Source organism: Manis javanica, chromosome 17 (genome assembly GCF_040802235.1).
Source record: "Manis javanica isolate MJ-LG chromosome 17, MJ_LKY, whole genome shotgun sequence".
Classification (NCBI taxonomy): Eukaryota; Metazoa; Chordata; class Mammalia; order Pholidota; family Manidae; genus Manis; species Manis javanica.
Genome location: NC_133172.1, coordinates 35,421,288 through 35,440,977, shown reverse-complemented (window position 1 = coordinate 35,440,977; position 19,690 = coordinate 35,421,288). Strand labels below are relative to the sequence as shown.

The following is a 19,690-nucleotide window of genomic DNA, read 5'->3' as shown; positions in this document are numbered from 1 at the left end:
TAAGTTCATATTGGACAAGCAGTTGAAATTATACTGTCATGTTTCTACTTTTCAAAGTGAAAATAAACATGACAGGTGCTCATTTGGCTGGTCAAGCACTTTCCACTTAAATGGCAATTCCTCAAGCTTGCCGTCTACAGCCTGAAGTTACAATTTATTACCATTTCTGTATTATTCCCTTGCCTTGGCAGAAAGCAGAACATAGCACCTACATTTCAAGACCCATGAGAGGTAATAAAATATAATTATTGAGAATTTATGATTAAGTCATAAATTATAGGTACTTTCTACTGCAGTTGGTCAGTCAGAAAGTGGGGGAGGAAGGGAATGGGGTCAGAGGAAGAAACAAAAGCCTTTTCCTTTGCATAAAATGTCTAAATCAGGGCAGGGTTGAGGGACACCTGGAGGATTTACAAAGATACCACGGTCTCCAAGTTAAGTCCCAGAGGAGTCCCAGTTAAGAGACTTTAAACTCCTAGAGGCCTCTGTTCTTACTGCTCAAAGAGCTACACACTCCAACTGGAATGCTCATGTTGACTCCAAAAACAGAAACATGGCTTATTTTCAGGTTATACCACATCAAATGTTCACAGTGTTCTGGGTGCTCTAAGCCATAGGTATTTCAAAGAAGGTGAACTAATCTGTTAAAAACTACTGACCAAGCTCTGTAGGTAAACTCAGCCGTCAACCAAGGTAAGACTATGTTACCACAGGGATCTGATCCAGCAATGGCCAGATGTTAACTCTTCTCTCCCTCAAGAATCAGTTGGAGAGATTTACCTTTCTTGTAGTTCCTTTATGTGGCTACAGAAACATATATATGGAAGAGTTAGGGGCCAAGCTGGCAAACTCAGGGCGTAGAGCAGGATAAGGACCCAACAGTCAGCACTCTCCTGTCACCCACTCACCTCACTGCCTGTCCAATATACCATGGCCCAGGTCCCAATCTTCACAGGAAGTCTCCACATTCAAATCGTAATTTGCAAAACACTTTCTCACACATTTTCTTATTTGGCCTCACAATAACCCTGGGAAGCAAGCACCATGAAGTGCTAGTTTTACAGCAGAAGCAGAGACTCAGAGAGGCGCTAACAATGCACAGGGACACGCAGTGAGTCTAGAAGTTGGTCAGTTGACAGATGATGGCATTTTCATGATTCTATCCTAAAGTGTTGGTGAGATAAAGCAAAACCAAAAAGGAAATACTGTGTTTCAATTTGTACTGCTTTTTATTTCTTGGGGTTTTTTTGTTTTTGTTTTTGTTTTGCTGAGTAAATTTTACTTGGCACCTGAAGCTTTGACATTGCTGATTGTTCTGATTAACAACAGACATATGAAAATGAGATTTAGTTGGATTTAAGGAGCCACAAGTGAACAGACCAGATAGAAAAGAGTCATGAACAGGAATATGCAAAAATTAGTAATAATAAATTAAGGGGAGAAAATAAATGGAGGTTCACCCCAAATGTTTACCTAGCACTCACCTTTGTCCTGAAACATCCCACCTCCACACCCAGCTCCTGGTTAATAAACATAATTTGGTTGATGTCCCTTGAACCATATAATCTGTTCCACAAAAAAAAATCCACCCCCAGTTTGTCTCCATGCCACTTTTTAAGTCCCTAACGCCCTGGTTACATTCAGTCTATGGAAAACATCTGTGGCAAAGTAAATAAATCATCCTACTCTGAGAAAGACCAGAGTGTATATTTTTTTTCTCTAAGTGTGTTCTGAAGTCCAGGTTGGAAAATTAGTGAAAATTGTAAATCTGTTTGCAAATCTGGTCATGTCTAACTCTGAGATTAGGGCAAAGATTCCAATTTAAGAGTAAAACCGTGACAACCCCAGTTAAGCGTGTCCTCAGGCACTTCTACAGGCGGTGGATTTATTACAAGCCCCCGACACGTTCCCCATCAGACACCCCCGGAGTATTTACTTGAGACAGCAGGGTTCAGTCTGCACTTCCTCTGCAGACCAATATATTATTATAAATTGAGCTAAACTGTTTCTTTTTCATAAGTGCTATGAAGTTCAGATTTCAGATATCAGCACAGTGCTGAGTTTCCTCCACAGGGCTCCTTATAGTATTTGGATTTTAAAAAGTAAAGAGAAGAGGTTAGCATTAGACCCTGGTTACTTTCAGTTTTGTTTTGTTTTGTTTTAAGAGGAGATGGAGGAAAATTCATCTTAGAAATTGAATATGACATCTTAATTAGAAAATATACTCTAAATGCAAACTTTGGGTACATCGTGCTATGCCTGGCCCTATTCAGTAGGGTACCAGCTATTGCACCTACATCTGAAGACAAGAGTTGGGAAACCGGAAAAGATATTATATCTTGGATATCAGCTCCTATATAAAATTGTAACACTCAATTCTTCTGTTTATCACCTACAATCACTAATAGGAACCAATTCATATTTTAAAATGTATATTCACTATGACATATAAGTCAAAAAGGCAACATAATAATTTAATATTTTCATTATTAATCTGTTTCTGAGGCATGAAAAATATGAGTTTAAAAAGAAATGAGGGTAGGGTAGGGAGGGATAAGGGTGGGGAAGAAGAAAGGGGGTATTATGATTAGCATGTATAACGTGGGGATGGGGGTGGGCGGGGGAGGACTGTGCAACACAGAGAAGACAAGTAGTGATTCTACAACATCTTACTACGCTGATGGACAGTGACTGTAATGGGGTTTGTGGGGGGGACTTGGTGAAGGGGAGAGCCTAGTAAACATAATGTTCTTCATGTAATTGTAGATTAATGATAACAAAATTTAAAAAAATGAGAAAGAAAGAAACACACCACTGTTGTGGTCTTCTTTCCTTTCCTTCCTGAATAATTTAGTCCAAAAGATGTTTGGTGAAGCAGGGGCATCATGGTGAGGGAGGGAGAGGAGGGCACAGAAGCCGAAGCCCAGAGCTAGGTGAGGAGGGCACCCATTTCGGGAGTGGAGGGATGGCCTGACATAGGGTGTCAAAGCCCAAGGGGGATAAAAAGTCTGTGTCCACCCATCTTACTAGCTGTGTAACCATGGCTAAGAAACTACATCAGTCTGCCCTTAATTTTTTCTTTTGGGATATAGCCAATGCCTACTTCTTGAGTTTATTGAGAAAATTAAGAGAATGCTTGTCATAAGTAACTAGTAAATATGGTTGTTATTCATATACTATTATTCCAGACATATAGATACATATACGTAAAGGAAAAAGACAGAAAAAGGAATGTACTGAAACAGTCATGAACCTGATTTTTATATTCTTTTTTCATTTCATACTCTTCAGAGTTTCTTTTCTTGACAATGAGCAGATATTTTTTTTCCAATCAGAAAAGAGCACGAGATGTTACTAAATAAATGGAAGGTAATTTAACTTTTGCCAAGTGTACTTACTATTTTTACATACAGAAAATAAAGGTATTAAAAATGGCACCATTGTCTCATTTATTTTAATGAGACAAATTGTTAATAGAAATTTCTGAACAAAGTTTCCAAGGGACAGTGGTTTATTGGCTGAAATTAACGCCCATTCATACTCAAGGTAAATATCCAAATCTGGATGGTACAGAAATAATCATCTGTTTTACCTACAAATGATGCTAAAAACATTCCCACACAGCAATTTCAGTAGATTGGGACCAACTCTAAATGGTACCAGACAGAGTGGGAAAGCATGGTATATGAAACCTGCCACCCATGTGGTCCCTCTACTAACTGCATGAACTTAGGCCAACTAATGAGGAAAAGAACAATCTCTGTACCACCTCTTTCATATGGTTTTTGGAGACTGAATTGCTTATATGAAAATGATTTGTAAACTATAGAGCCACAAGCAAATGGAAGGCAAGAGAGCTAGGGTTTACTTAGATCTGTGTTCAACAAATGCAGAAATCACCCCATGAAGAGAATCGAAGAAATAAAGGGCTACAACATTAGGAACGATTGCTTCACACCGTGAGACAGTAACTGCCGACACATGATCTTCTGATCTACCTGCCGACAAGGCGAACATCACTGACTGGTACCATCATACTGGTAACACCTCTCTCACAGTTAAATCTTCCTTTTTAACAAAGACAGAACTGGACTCAGAGTCAGGATCTTCAGCAAATAAAAGTAGCAGGCATTTAATACTGTTTTCCTTTCTCTATGTATTTATAAAACTCTTCTAATGAGGCTAAGTGATATTTGTTTTCCATTTAAGATAGTGAGATAAAAATCTCTAAAACAAATTCACTTCACTAAAAGATAAGTGAGAGTATTTAGAGAAAAATATTACACAAGTAATAATACAGATAGCATATGGACATGGCAAGGACCTGGAAGCTGATGTATGAATGACTGAATTTTGGAAAATGCTCAATGAGGCACTGACCTAAAGAGCTGTTCCAAACTCTGCATTCCCAAAAGGCAAGGACCAAGGTTATTCATCTCCAATGGACAAATGTTCTTCTACAGAACCTTATGCAGCACATAGAGCACAGTGGGCCCTCTACAAATACTCAGCTAGTTGGGAAATAATCTTTATCACAAACACTGGGCTTGAATCTTGAGGCTTCTTGGCTCTAAAACCAACACTCGAGTAGATTCCCCCAGGCAGTTAAGAGTGAGATAATAATCCATGACTAATCAGGAATTAGAGCCAACGACAGAGTAAACACTGAGATGCTTTTCTGAGTAGGACAGGATACTGTTTACAGGCTGTGCAAGGAAAACAATCAGAAAGCCCAAAACCAAAAGAACGCACTTAGAGCAAAGGGGCAAAAACAAAGCTTCATGAAGTCCACAGGTTCCTGGGTCAGCCTGACTACCGCTGAAACAGTGCTCCCCGAAGCACTGACTGACGAGTGGAAAAGGCCCTGTTGCCAGGTCAGCTGCTCCCAAGAAGAAACTAAATTCAAACTAGAAAAAGCCTTCACTAAAAACTTATACAGACAGGGAGAAATTTGTAAAACTTCACATCGATACACTGATTTTGATGATTTAGGAACTGAAGAAGCATCTTAAAAACTGTGCTTTTGGGAACTCCATAAACATGTAAAAGACAAAGAAAAGCAATTTTTTAAACTTAGCAGTATCTTAAAAACAAAAACAAAATGTTGTTACATGTAGAAGTTTCATTATGATAAAATACTTGAAAAGTTTATTTCAAAAGACATATTCAAGATATGTATCCAATAATCTAAAACTTAAGACACTAGAACATCTATATAGTTTTGATCCTCCTAATTACCAAGCATAAAATAGCAGTCTCCTTGGTGAAGGGGTATTGCCAAGCCAGGTGTCTCTATGTCCCACGAGATCTTAAAACCAACATGCCAAATATCCGGGTCTCTGCCTTCGAGTTGAGGATCTTCCTCATTTTCCTCTTCAGGGCCTGTCGAAAGAGAAAAGAATGGTCAGAAAGGAGATGTTTCACCTCAAGTTCTGGGTTTCTAATAGATATCTTAGGAATAATTGAAATTTTAATAAAATAGGAATATTAAGTATACTCTTCCTTTTATATCATACTTTAAAAAAGCAGTATTTTTAACATGTCACTGTTTCTTAATTTAAAAACCTTAAAATAGGAAATAAAGCAGATATCAAGGGAAATAAAAGATTATTCAATTCCACTCAAATAAATTAGAAAATCTAGATTAAGTAGTTTTTTAGTAAGATATTAATGACCAAAATTGACCCCAGAAAGAGCTAAACAAAGCCACAAAGGGTATAGAGGAAGTGGGTTGTCAAAAAACTATCTTTCAGGAAAACACGGGTGTAGAGAGTGTCAAGGGAGAATTCTACCAAACAATTAAGGAATGGGTAATTGCAATATACTCTAAATTATTTAGCAACATAGAAAAAGAAGTTTCCAAATTCTTTTTCTGAAGATAGAATAATATGTAGCAAAGTCCCAAAAGAAAATACACACACACATACATGTTCAATACACACAAACAAATCTTACCATGTGAAAATCAATGTAATATTCCTAAATATACTATAAGGAAACAGAATCCAAATCCAGCAGCATATTATAAGAATAACATTCCATGACTATTCCAGGAATACAAGGGTAGTCAATATGCAAAAGTTTATACTTAAAATACATCATATTCATTGAAGAAAACAAAAAAAAAGTCATGAGTCACCAGAAATAAACAACAGTATTCAATAAGATACATCCTTTCATGATAAAAACAGAAATAAAATAATAATAGGTGGCTAGTTCCTTAATGTGATAAAATACAGATCTCTCTCAAAGCCAGCATCATACTTCAATAAACAATAGAAACATTCCCAAAGTTAAGAATACACAAACAATATCCTTTATCACCACAACTTATCATTATTCTGTAAGGAATGGCCAAACAATGGCACCCCCCTGGAGTAGCACAACAGAGGAGCAAAAGAAGAGGTAAAAGATTTTTTAATAAGAAAAAGCTCTTTTGCAAAAGTTATGATTACTTACCTGCAAATCAGCTAGGGAAAATATATCCCAAGCAAAAGGCAAATTAAGAAAATGGCAGATACACAAGTGTGCACATTAAAATACCTAGTAAGATATTTGAACACGCATTGTCTATATGAAGGAACACTTTAAAATATTTTGGAAGGACACAAAAGAAGATTTAAACAAATGTAAAGACATGTTCTTCGGAAATAAGATTGAACATCATGGAAATGTCAATTTCCCCTAAATTTACTTATAAATTTGACACAAACACAATAAAAATACCAACACAATTGAGTTTTAAGTGTGTGGGGTTAATAACTAAACAAACTGATACTATAATTCACAAGCAAGCATAGCCAGGGTACTTTTTTTTTAATACAGAAAGAGCTCCTACACGTCAATAAAGATCAATAAACAAATAGAAAAATGGGCAAAAGTTGTAAGTACAGAACACATAAAAGGTAATGAGTTTGTAAAATATTTATAAAAAGATGATCAAACTTGGTCATAAGAGAAATGCAAAGTAAAGCCACACAGGTATTTTGACCTATCAGATCAGAAAAGATCACTTTGATAAAATACAGTGTTAGTAAAAGTGTAGCAAAATGGCACACTCATACTCTCTGCAGAGGACAATTAGGCAATACCTACTACCAAAATTACAAATGCATAAACGCTTTGAACTTATAAGAATCCCACAATTTCACTTTTAGGAATATAAACAAAAATTCCTACTTACAGAAGTTCAAAAATAACCTTTGAGCAAGGATATTTATTGTAGCACCATTTATAAGAGCAAAATATCAGAAATAACCTAAATAGTCATTAATAAGTTTCTGGTTAAATTATGAAATGTCCAGGCATTAAAATATCACATAGCCCTACAAGTAATATATCTGTGCACACAGATATAGAACTGATAAGCTTTTAAAAGAAACTGACAGACTATTATTTGTGTAGAAAATACAAACATACACACACATGTAAGTGTGTATGTAATATACAGTACTTCTGGAAGGATACTCAAGACTGATTTTTCTAGGAGAAGAGCTATGTGGGGGTACAGGGTGGGAGAGACATGAAGGAAGTGGAAGGTACACACTATGATCTGCCTACACTAACATCCTGCAGCCATGGTCCTACATATAAACTTGTAAAAGCTCACTTAAGAAATATTTATTAAGCACTTACTATATATACTGGGCACCAACCCAGGCACTTGGGATGTATCAGTGAATGAAACAAAGAGCTAAGCCCCAATGGAGCTTTCCTTCCAGTGGGGCTCTAAGTATTCATCACTGATTACTAGTAAAGGGACATTTTAAATTCTATTAGACTCAAATCCACCAGACTCTAGTTTCATGGGCAGGGTCCATTTTTCTGTTTCATCCACAGTTAGAGCCCTACTAACTAACACCTAGAGGACATTAAACAAACACTTGTAATAAATTGCTTGCTTAAAAACAAAATGTTCTTTCAGTTCACATCATTAATAGTCCCTACTGTGCTAGATGGAGGGAAAAGAAAATGCTAATTTCAGGGGGAAAACTCCACAAATTGAATCAAGTAACATAATTAAGCATGACACTACTAAATTAGTACAGTTCTCAAGACTAAAGGAGTTGAAAAAAGAGGTTCAATAAAGGTTAGAATGGGTAGAGCAGTATTCTCAGAGAAGATCAAATGTGAAAGACAGGCACAGTTTAGACACACAGATGGTAGAGTAAGAAGAGACATGAGAAGAAGAAAAGATGCAAAATTTGATGCAATTGACAATAAAGTATGTTTCCCTTAGGCTGCATCACGTAGATGTCTCACAACAATCTAAGCGCACATGTACTCTGGATGGCCCATACCCATATATTCAACACCTAAATTCTGAACATCTTACTCTCCAGTAACTGTACACAAGGGTCAAAGGCAGTAAATGAAAGGCAAAAAAGGAACTCCTCTTTATACTACTATTCATTCACGTAGTTTGCACAGGTGTGGTGAAAAAAACCAGACCAGAAATCCAAGTTCATGGTCTCTTCAAAGAAAGAACGCTACTAAATGACCTTTAACGACACATCCAACTTTGGTTGTCTTCAGTTCGCTAAGTTTGAATCTAAAATCTGACACTGCTCCTGAACAGAACCTTAACTTTTTCATATTTGTTGCTATTTCTGATACATGTTTTCTTAAGTATTACTTGCTTAAAAGTTAACTTTTTGCTAGATTTATTTAAGAATAAAGTCATATAGTGAAAAGTCCAAAGCCATTTTGGAGTTTAATCCCAAGAATATTTTAAAGAGAATCCTCTGGAACATGGATGACAAATACCTTACATATCAGAGGACCCAACCAATTCAGTGGTTGTGGCTTTTTTGAACCCTGATGGAGAATTATTCTGAAACTTTATCCAGGCTGAAGCAGGAAAGAACAGTATGACCAATAACTGACATCTATCACAGGCACTAGAAGGGGTAGTCAGCAGCAGAGACCCAGGTATTTGCTATACATGTCTGATGACATTCTCCAGACAGTTCCCACTTATACATAATAATAGCTATACCTGAAAATATCATAATTTGCAAAACCAGATCCCATGGACCAGAAAAGAGCTCACAAAGACATACAGCCTGACCTGCACCATTATTTTCTTAACAAATCTTAGTTGGCAACTGATATAAGCACTCTGCATAAAAATAAACATTTCTACCTACTCTTACATTTCAAGATATGGTGTCATTGGGCCAGTCACAACTAGCTATACATAAGAAGTAGCTGTCCTGTACAGACATGGCAGAAGATCTCTGCCTGTGGCTTCAACAACACATACTACACTTGTTTGTAGTAAATGCTGGGTCCCTACCATCATTTCAGTCTATGAACCTTAACTGAACATAGTTACTCGCACTCATTTACACATTGTCCAATAGCTAAGACACACACTCTAAGGCCCACAGAGCTGAAAATGTTTTATTACCTGGCCCTTTATACAGAAAACGTTTGCCAATCTCTGTTCTAGAATCCTGGTATTTGTGCTTTGATAGAGATGTCTACTCTAAATTTCAGAATAATAGCATAGTATGAGGAAGCCAAAGCTTACCAATAACTTAATGAAGTAATGTGCCTAATACCTAATAATGTCCTGTGACTAATACTAGCATACAGCATAATAAAGAAATTAATGCTAAGTTATTTGATAACCAGATCAATTTAGCAAAAGAATACTCATGTGAGCAATCACGTGTTTATATTGATACTCAAGGCTTCAGGCTGCTTCTCTCTAGGAAGCCCTAATGACAACAGATGCAGCATAAGAAAAAAAGAAAATAAATAGTTTGAGAAGGCTTTTCATAAGTCTCTCTCTGGTCAAACCAACTATCACTTTTACTTTAAAAGAAATGATTCTTTAACTACAAAGACGATGATTTTCAGGTGGTTTGGATGACACTGAGTGTGGATATTCTAGAAAGTGGTAATCTTTCCAGGCTAACAAGCTAGCTGACTACTTTCCCCTCTGACTTTCATCCTAGCACTCTTCACAATATGGCACCAATAAAGTTCTGAACGACAAACAGAGACAGTAATTGCAATCAGTGTTTCCTGATGTCTCCCATAAATCCAGCACCTTCTAAATGTGCTCATTAAAATAATGTTTTGTTGAAGGTTTTTTTCTCCCTTGGGCTGAGTAAGGAGGAGGGAAGCTGTATGGCTGACAAATGTTTTATTGCATTAGTATAGCGTTGCTCACTTTCTCAATAAAATCAACTTGTAATTATCTTTAGCAACTGCAACTGATTATTCTTGCCCCATGTTATTTTGGAAACAAGCAGAAGCACTAGGCTTCTACTTGCCTTTAAACCTCAGTAACACTGAAAGTATCTAGGTGTGTTTGGTGCATTCCCAGATCCCATTAACCAAACTGTTAAATAAGCAAAACATGAGACAAAACACAAAAGAATGCTAAGTTTAAGCAAGTCTAAAAATGTGCAAAACTTCACCCCAATATTAACCAATTTGATTTTTTATGATTTTTCTGAGAAAAAATTAATTTCACTTAATAAAAATAAGTGCCATCCAATATTTTTTTACATTTTTAAAGCTGTAGACAACATCTGTAACATAGTAAACAAAGATAAAACCGTGAGTATGAAGAAATGACAGTTCTAATCAAATAAAATATATCACTTGAAATTTTGTATCATATTTAATACATACAATTAATATTTTATGTAATTTCCCAGGTATGTAGGTATATACTCATCATCTCCACACATTAAAGACGAGCTCTATTAACTATCCCCTATTCCCTTAGTCAAGTGCTAGAATGTCTATCACTGGCCCTGGCAATAATATGCTCCATTTCCTTAACCCCACACCTAAAGGGGCTTAAGTAGCAGGTCCCTTCCTACTCATGTCACATATCTGAGGGCAGGAGAAACCTGGAAGTTGCAGATGGTCAGCTAGTATATGAAACCTAGTGATTCTTTCTCTGTCCAGTGTTGATCTGACATCCTGGTGTCTGGGACAGGGAGTCCGTTTTTAAAAAGGGGGAGAGATAGGAAAGGGAAAGGTGTGAAGTTGGGAAGCCACATTTTAGGAATGAAATGGTGTGGTGGTTGTTCTGACTTGCAAGAGTATCACATGAAGGACATGGATTATAAGAGAAGAGGCTAGGGAGGTGGGTAGAGGCCAGGACATAGAGGGTTTCGTGACCCACAGTAAGGCATCTAGACTTACACGAAAGTGATGACAGACACTGAAGATGTTCTCACAGGTTGGATCTGTTTTTCAGAATGATCCCTCTGGAAGGGAGATGTCTCTATGTGCAGCCCTTGGGTATCTTTTCTGGACAGCTTTCCAAAGTATTGGCAAATGGCATAAGCCAGAGAATATTTGGGCAACTCTCCTAAAGGACAATATTCCTAGGAAAGAAAGGTTAGCCAAGAAGAAGCTTCCTGGAAGAGTTCTACAATTTGGAAATGCTTTCCTAGATTGAGTGTAAGGGGCAAGGAGTCAAGCCTGCTCCTGACACAGAGCATAGTTCCTCTCATCCACAAGGAACAAATGGCCTGAACAAGTGAAGAATTCAGAGAAGTTCAAAGAGGGAAAAAAAAAATCAGTCCCAGCTCAGAATACATAACAAGAAGCATTCTCAGATGCTTTGAAACAATTCAGGATAAGTGCAGTCCCTTGCCACAGATAAATTAAAAACTTAGTTATAAGTTTTCTGGGATTTCAGGAAAAATACTTTTTCCCAAAAAACTCTTTACTGAAAAAAATCTAAACCCTTTTAACATGGTGTCTGGCTCTGTCAGCTTTCCAATTAAGCATTTGGAGAAAAAAAAAAGTTTAAGATATAAATATTCACATACCTAGGAGAACCTTCATCAATTACATCATGTTTCATGGACTTTGGGAAAGTGAAAGTGAGAAGAGGACAGAAAAACTGCTCTGTGGGCTCTTAGCTAAAGCTTCAAAACCACAACATGATTGAAGTAAAATATGAAAGGAAGAAAGGAAGCAGAGGTAATTCTCAAACAATACATTCTCCAAACCAGAGCTTCTAATAATACAGGTTGCAATTCTGGGGTAACCTCAGGAAAGTACAAAGAGAGTCTTGAAGACTTACAGAAAACTTTTAAATTGCAAATAATATAGAAGGCCAGAACCAAACTAGATTGATCAAAAGAAGATAATAATTTGCTCATATAGCTTTAGACAAACCTTTATCCAGGGTTCAAAGTACCTGTTCAAGACCTAGTTTCTCTCCTTCCCAAAGCTCATGAAAAGAAAGAAGGCAGGCACAAAAGTGGGGGGCAGTCATCTAGGAGCGATGAGAAGTTTAGTTTGCTTGCCTCAAAAACAGAAAGCAACAGCTCAAATAGATCCAAAAGATAAAGGAGAAGAAATTGGAAACTGACCACACTGTTACTTTGGAAACAAGGTCCACTCAGGTCTCACGGATTCTAATATTAAGTGAGAAAATTCCTTGTTTTTAAATTGAGCCCATTTTGGTCAGGTATCTGTTATTTGTAATCAAAAGAATCCTAATATAAACAGATTATAGTTTCAGAAATTAAAGAGTTATTAGACAGTGGTCATAATATACCTGAACAGCACAAACTACTCAAGAACCAAAAAAAAAAACTGATTTTGGCCAACAAATACTGATTTTCCATTATATGCACAATCAAAGAAAGATCAAGACACAAACCAAGCCTTCAAAGATGTCTTACTCTAATTCTAATTATTGTAAGTCAAATACATGTACAAAACTAATGTATGGCCTTAGAAGATCAGTACAGTAATTACTGTGAGGGGTGGGGGCAGGATACACTGGAAGGGAATATTTCTGGGGTACTAATATGTCTTATTTACTTGAGTGTTACAGAGATATGTTCATTTTGTGGCAATTCACCAAAGTGTATGTGTGTGATGTTTGTTGTATTTCAATATTTAAAAAAAAAATACCTCAATAGACTTGGAAGATAAAGTTAAGGAAATCTCTCACAGAGTAGATTTTTAAAATATAAAAAGATTAAAAATAAGAGAATAAATAAGAAACTTAAAATAATCCAGAAGGTTCACCAACCAAACCATATGGATTATAGAAAAAAGAAAAAATTGGAGGAAGAAATAATTAACAAAGCAATTCAAGAAAATGTTTCACATAGAAGGACATGAGTTTCCGGACTGAAAGGACCTACCAAATGCCAGTATAATGGATGAAAAAATATCACTGTGGAATTATAAGACATTAGAAAAAACATCTAATAAAAAATGTCACATAAAGGATAAAGACAAAATCAGAGCTCTCAACATGAACACTGGAAGTTAAAAGGCATTGGTGCAATGCCCTCAAAATTCTGAAGGAAAACTTATTTCCTATCATGATTTCCATACTGAAAGTATCTACACATGTCAAGGTAAAATAAAGATAATTTAAAATATTTAAGATCTCAAAACTTTATCTCCTAAGCACCCTTTCCCAAGAAACCATTAGAGTATACGTTCTACTAAAATACAGAAACAAATCGAGAAGGACAGAGACATGGGATGTAGGAATCTGAAGCTCCAACAGAGAACACTGGATTACAATGACAGGATGTCACAAGCTGGGATACCTGGGCTCATCTTCTCTGATGAGCTATCCCAAACTTCAAACCCACATAGAAGAAGGCTTATCACATAACCAGTCCAGACTGGCACAGATTCAACGACTCCAGAAGATATTTCTCCAAGAAAATTAAATGGATGGGATATCAGATGGTTCCCAAGTTCTTGAAAGAAGATTTAGACAATTGGTAGAGACCATGGAATTTATTGGTGATATCTACACAGAAATCTATGCAAACAACAAAAAACAAGGCCACTATTAACATAGGAAAACATGAAAAGTTGTAAAGGAAAGGAAAACTGATCACACTTTATGACAAGGCACTGGATAGCATTTTTCATGGACATGATAACTATGAAGGCTGAACACTGACATAACTAAAATTATAATACATCCATAACAGGAATATGCGGGAATCAAAAAAGTGTGCACGTGTAGGTGGACAGGAAGAGAAAAGATAGCTAAGAAAATCCTCCCTTTCCATATCAGGAAGACCATAAACAATGTGCAAACAATCTAAATATGTTATTAAACTATCAAAAGCATTACCTGAAAGAAAAGAATAAAAATGACTGCCTTAGAAGAAATCATGATGGAGAGAAAAAGCACAGATAACTGCTATTTTTTCTTAAAAACATCATAGAAATATTTGACATTTTTAAGTTATATGAATGTATAATTTTAATGAGAACTAAAAATAACTAATATTTATGGAATATTATGTGCTAAACACTGTTGTTATGTTCTTAGCACTTTACATATATTTAATTCTCATAAACCCTGACATCAAAAATTACTGTTCTTACCACTATTTTACAAATGAGAAAAACAAGTCACAAAGAATTTAAGTAATATACCTAAAGTCCCACAGCTAATTAATATTGATACAAATGATGTCATTCAACAGTACAGGATTTAGTTGCCCAATTAATGTCATAGACAATAAGGCTTGTTCCACTCCAATCTGTCTTATCTCCTGCTCATCACATAAATACATAACAAAAATTCAGCCATTCTTGGAGAAAATATTTGCAAATCACCTATCTTTGAAGAAATTTATATCCAGAATATATAGACTTCCTAAAACTGAACAACTAAAAAGCCAAACCAATTCAAAAATGGGCAAAGGACTTGAATTTCTCCATTTCTCCAAAAAAGATATAAAATAGTCAGTTAGCATATGAAAAGATGTTCAACATCATTGGCCATTAGAGAACTGCAATGAGAAACCATTTCAGACTGAGGATGGTTATTATTAAAAAAAAAGCGGGGGGGAGCGCAGAAAACAAGTGTTGGCATTGTTGTGGAGAAACTGGAACCTTTGTGCATTGCTGGTACAAATGCAAATGGAACAGTCATTATGGAAAATAGCATGCTAGTTCCTCAAAAAGGATAACATAAGAGTTATCATTTGACCCAGCAATCTCACCTCTGGGTATATACACAAAAGAATTAAAACCAGAACCTCAGATACTTGCAAACCAATGTTCATCACAGCATTATTCACAATAGCTAAAAGAAAGAAACAAAACAAAAGTGCACTGATGAATGGATTTAAAAAATGTGGCATTTATGTACACTGAAATTTTACTCATCCTTAAAATGATATGAAATTCTGATACATGCTACAACATGGATGAACCCTGAAGACACTATGCTAAGTGAAATAAGCTGTACACAAAAGGAGAAATATTACATAATTCCACTTACATAAGGTACCTGGAGTAATCAGATACATAAAGACAGAAAGTAGAATAATGGTTAGCAAAAGATGGGCAAAGGGGAAACAGATAGTGGGTGTTTAATGGGAGAGTTTTAGTTTGGGATGGTGAAAAGTTTCAGGAAATGAATGGTGGTAATAACTTCACAACAGTGTGAATGTACTTAATGCCACTTAACTGTACATTTAAAAATGGTTAAAATGGTAAATCTTATATTTTGCCACAATAAAAAAGAGGAAAATAATAAACTATTGATACATGCAACAATATAGATGAATTTGAAAATAATTATGCTCACATGGGAGAAGCCAAACTAAAAAACAGTGTATACTGTATAATTACATTTAAATAAAATTCTAGAAAATGAAAATTAATCTAAAGTAAGAAAGCAGACCAGTGGTTGCCTGTGGCAAGAGTGAAGGAAGCAAGTGAGAAAGGGGAAGAATTACCAAGGGGTACAAGGAAACTTCTGGGGTAATGGATATGTTCCCTATCTTGCCTTGGGGGATGGTTTCACAGGTGTGCTAAAACATATAAAACTGTATGTTTTAAATGTGGGCAGTTTACTGCAGGTAAATTATCCCTTAATAAAGCTATGGAGAGAGGGAAAAACATCCAGGCATCTTTGATGACCTAGCCTTCTCTTACAAAAAACTGGGGGATGTCACTGCTGGTCCTGTTTTCTTACCAGCACTGAATACTGCCACACTTTTCTGGTGAAAAGACATGGGACTACATATAAATGTTTCGCATCACCTCTGTCTCTTCTGATCTGGCCCAGCATCTCTAGTCTGGCCTGGGATACCCTCCTCCTTCAGCTGTCCTGCTTCCAGTACTGCCTTTCTACTGACCACTGCAGTGACACTGCATGTCACTCCAAGTACAAGATGGCACTTTGTATTATAGTATTACAAGGCCCTATCTTCGGCCAACCTACTGCCCACTCCTAGTCTTGCCTCTCTGTCTTCACTTCTACTACTTTCCCTCTTCTGTCATTGTGTGCCATCTACACTTGTTGCTTCTAAAATATCCCAATATCATGTTCCATCTCTGAGCCTTCAATATACCCTCCATCTCAACGACTCTCCTTTCGTGCATTCTACTTATAGTCTTTGCTCAAATGTTACCTTTTAAAGGAAGCCTGACTCTCCTATGTAAAAACGTAAGCCTGTGCCCTTCCCTTGTTCTACAATTTTGTTTGATTTCTGTCTCTCCTTGCCAAAATAGAAGCTCCCTGAGGGCAGGGAGTTTTGTTCATTGTTAACATGCTCAACAGTTAGAAGAGTACTTGGCAAACAGGAGATGCTTACTGTTAAGTAAACAATTGTATGGGGGTAAAAAAAAAAATGTGACTTATAAGACCTAACAAGTTTTGCTGAGCAGCATAAGTGACTTCAAAAATGACTAACAAGAAGAACAAACCCAAATGAATAGTCTAACGTCACAATTATCAAAATTGGAAAAAGAAGAACAAATGAGGCCTAAAGTCAGCAGAAGGAGGGACATAATAAAGATCAGAGAAGAAATAAACAAAATTGAGAAGAATAAAACAATAGAAAAAAATCAATGAAACCAAGAGCTGGTTCTTTGAGAAAATAAACAAAATAGACAAGCCTCTAGCCAGACTTATTAACAGAAAAAGAGAATCAACACACATCAACAGAATCAGAAACGAGAAAGGAAACATCACGACGGACCCAACAGAAATACAAAGAATTATTAGAGACTACTATGAAAACCTACATGCTAAGAAGCTGGAAAACCTAGTAGAAATGGACAACTTCCTAGAAAAATACAACCTTCCAAGACTGACCAAGGAAGAAACACAAAACTTAAACAAACCAATTACGAGCAAAGAAATTGAAGTGGTAATCAAAAAACTACCCAAGAAAAAAAACTCTGGGCCAGAAGGATTTACCTCAGAATTTTATCAGACACACAGAGAAGATATAATACCCATTCTCCTTTAAGTTTTCCAAAAAATAGAAGAGGAGGGAATACTCCCAAACTCATTCTATGAAGCCAACATCACCCTAATACCAAAACCAGGCAAAGACCCCATCAAAAAAGAAAATTACAGACCAATATCCCTGATGAATGTAGATGCAAAAATACTCAATAAAATATTAGCAAACAGAATTCAAAAACATATCAAAAGGATCATACACCACGACCAAGTGGGATTCATCCCAGGGATGCAAGGATGGTACAACATTCGAAAATCCATCAACATCATCCACCACACCAACAAAAAGAAAGACAAAAACCACATGATCATCTCCATAGATGCTGAAAAAGCGTTCGACAAAATTCAACATCCATTCATGATAAAAACTCTCAGCAAAATGGGTATAGAGGGCAAGTACCTCAACATAATAAAGGCTTATACGATAAACCCACAGTCAACATCATACTGAACAGCGAGAAGCTGAAAGCTTTTCCTCTGAGATCAGGAACAAGACAGGGATGCCCACTCTCCCCACTGTTATTTAACATAGTACTGGAGGTCCTAGCCACAGCAATTAGACAAAACAAAGAAATACAAGGAATCCAGATTGGTAAAGAAGAAGTTAAACTGTCACTATTTGCAGATGACATGATATTGTACATAAAAAACCCTAAAGACTCCACTCCAAAACTACTAGAACTAAAATCGGAATACAGCAAAGTTGCAGGACACAAAATTAACACACAGAAATCTGTGGCTTTCCTATACACTAACAATGAGCCAACAGAAAGAGAAATCAGGAAAACAATTCCATTCACAATTGCATCAAAAAGAATAAAACACCTAGGAATAAACCTAACCAAAGAAGTGAAAGACCTATACCCTGAAAACTATAAGACACTCTTAAGAGAAATTAAAGAGGGCACTAACAAATGGAAACTCATCCCATGCTCATGGCTAGGAAGATTTAATATCGTCAAAATGGCCATCCTGTCCAAAGGAATATACAGATTTGATGCAATCCCTATCAAATTACCAACAACATTCTTCAACGAACTGGAACAAATAGTTCAAAAATTCATATGGAAACACCAAAGACCCCCGAATAGCCAAAGGAATCCTGAGAAAAAAGAATAAAGTGGCAGGGATCTCACTCCCCAACTTCAAGCTCTACTATAAAGCCATAGTAATCAAGACAATTTGGTACTGGCACAAGAACAGAGACACAGACCAGTGGAACAGATTAGAGACTCCAGACATTAACCCAAACATATACGGTCAATTAATATTCGATAAAGGAGCTATGGACATACAATGGGGAAGTAACAGTCTCTTTAACAGATGGTGCTGGCAAAACTGGACAGCTACATGTAAAAGAATGAAACTGGATCACTGTCTAACCCCATACACAAAAGTAAATTTAAAATGGATCAAAGACCTGAATGTAAGTCATGAAACCATAAAACTCTTAGAAAAAAACATAGGCAAAAATCTCTTGGACATAAACATGAGCAACTTCTTCATGAATATATCTCCCAGGGCAAGGAAAACAAAAGCAAAAATGAACAAGTGGGACTATATCAAGCTGAAAAGCTTCTGTACAGCAAAGGACACCATCAATAGAACAAAAAGGTACCCTACAGTATGGGAGAATATATTCATAAATGACAGATCCGATAAAGGCTTGACATCCAAAATATATAAAGAGCTCACCCACCTCAACAAACAAAAAGCAAATAATTCAATTAAAAATGGGCAGAGGAGCTGAACAGACAGTTCTCCAAAGAAGAAATTCAGATGGCCAACAGACACATGAAAAGATGCTCCACATTGCTAGTTATCAGAGAAATGCAAATTAAAACCACAATGAGATATCACCTCACACCAGTAAGGATGGCCACCATCCAAAAGACAAACAACAACAAATGTTGGTGAGGTTGTGGAGAAAGGGGAACCCTCCTACACTGCTGGTAGGAATGTAAATTAGTTCAACCATTGTGGAAAGCAATATGGAGGTTCCTCAAAATGCTCAAAATAGACTTACCATTTGACCCAGGAATTCCACTTCTAGGAATTTATCCTAAGAATGCAGCACCCCAGTTTGAAAAAGACAGATGCACCCCTATGTTCATTGCAGCACTATTTACAATAGCCAAGAAATGGAAGCAACCTAAGTGTCCATCAGTAGATGAATGGATAAACAAGATGTGGTACATATACACAATGGAATATTATTCAGCCATAAGAAGAAAACAAATTCTACAATTTGCAACAACATGGATGGAGCTAGAGGGTATTATGCTTAGTGAAATAAGCCAGGTGGAGAGAGACAAGTACCAAATGATTTCACTCATCTGTGGAGTATAAGAACAAAAGAAAAACTGAAGGAACAAAACAGCAGCAGAATCACAGAACCCAAGAATGGACTAGCAGTTACCAAAGGGAAAGAGAGTGGGGAGAATGGGAGGG

General features: G+C 36.5%; 1 protein-coding gene across 3 annotated transcripts in view; it reads right to left on the bottom strand.

The window, feature by feature from the left end:
• FTO (FTO alpha-ketoglutarate dependent dioxygenase) overlaps window positions 1-19,690 on the bottom strand; it is a 441,881-nt gene that overhangs the window by 255,785 nt on the left and 166,406 nt on the right. For all 3 annotated transcript variants that reach the window (XM_073225699.1, XM_073225698.1, XM_037001457.2), the window contains exon 4: window positions 5,239-5,382. In XM_073225699.1, coding sequence (XP_073081800.1) covers window positions 5,239-5,382 — 144 coding nt within the window. The remainder of the gene's footprint in view (window positions 1-5,238; window positions 5,383-19,690) is intronic.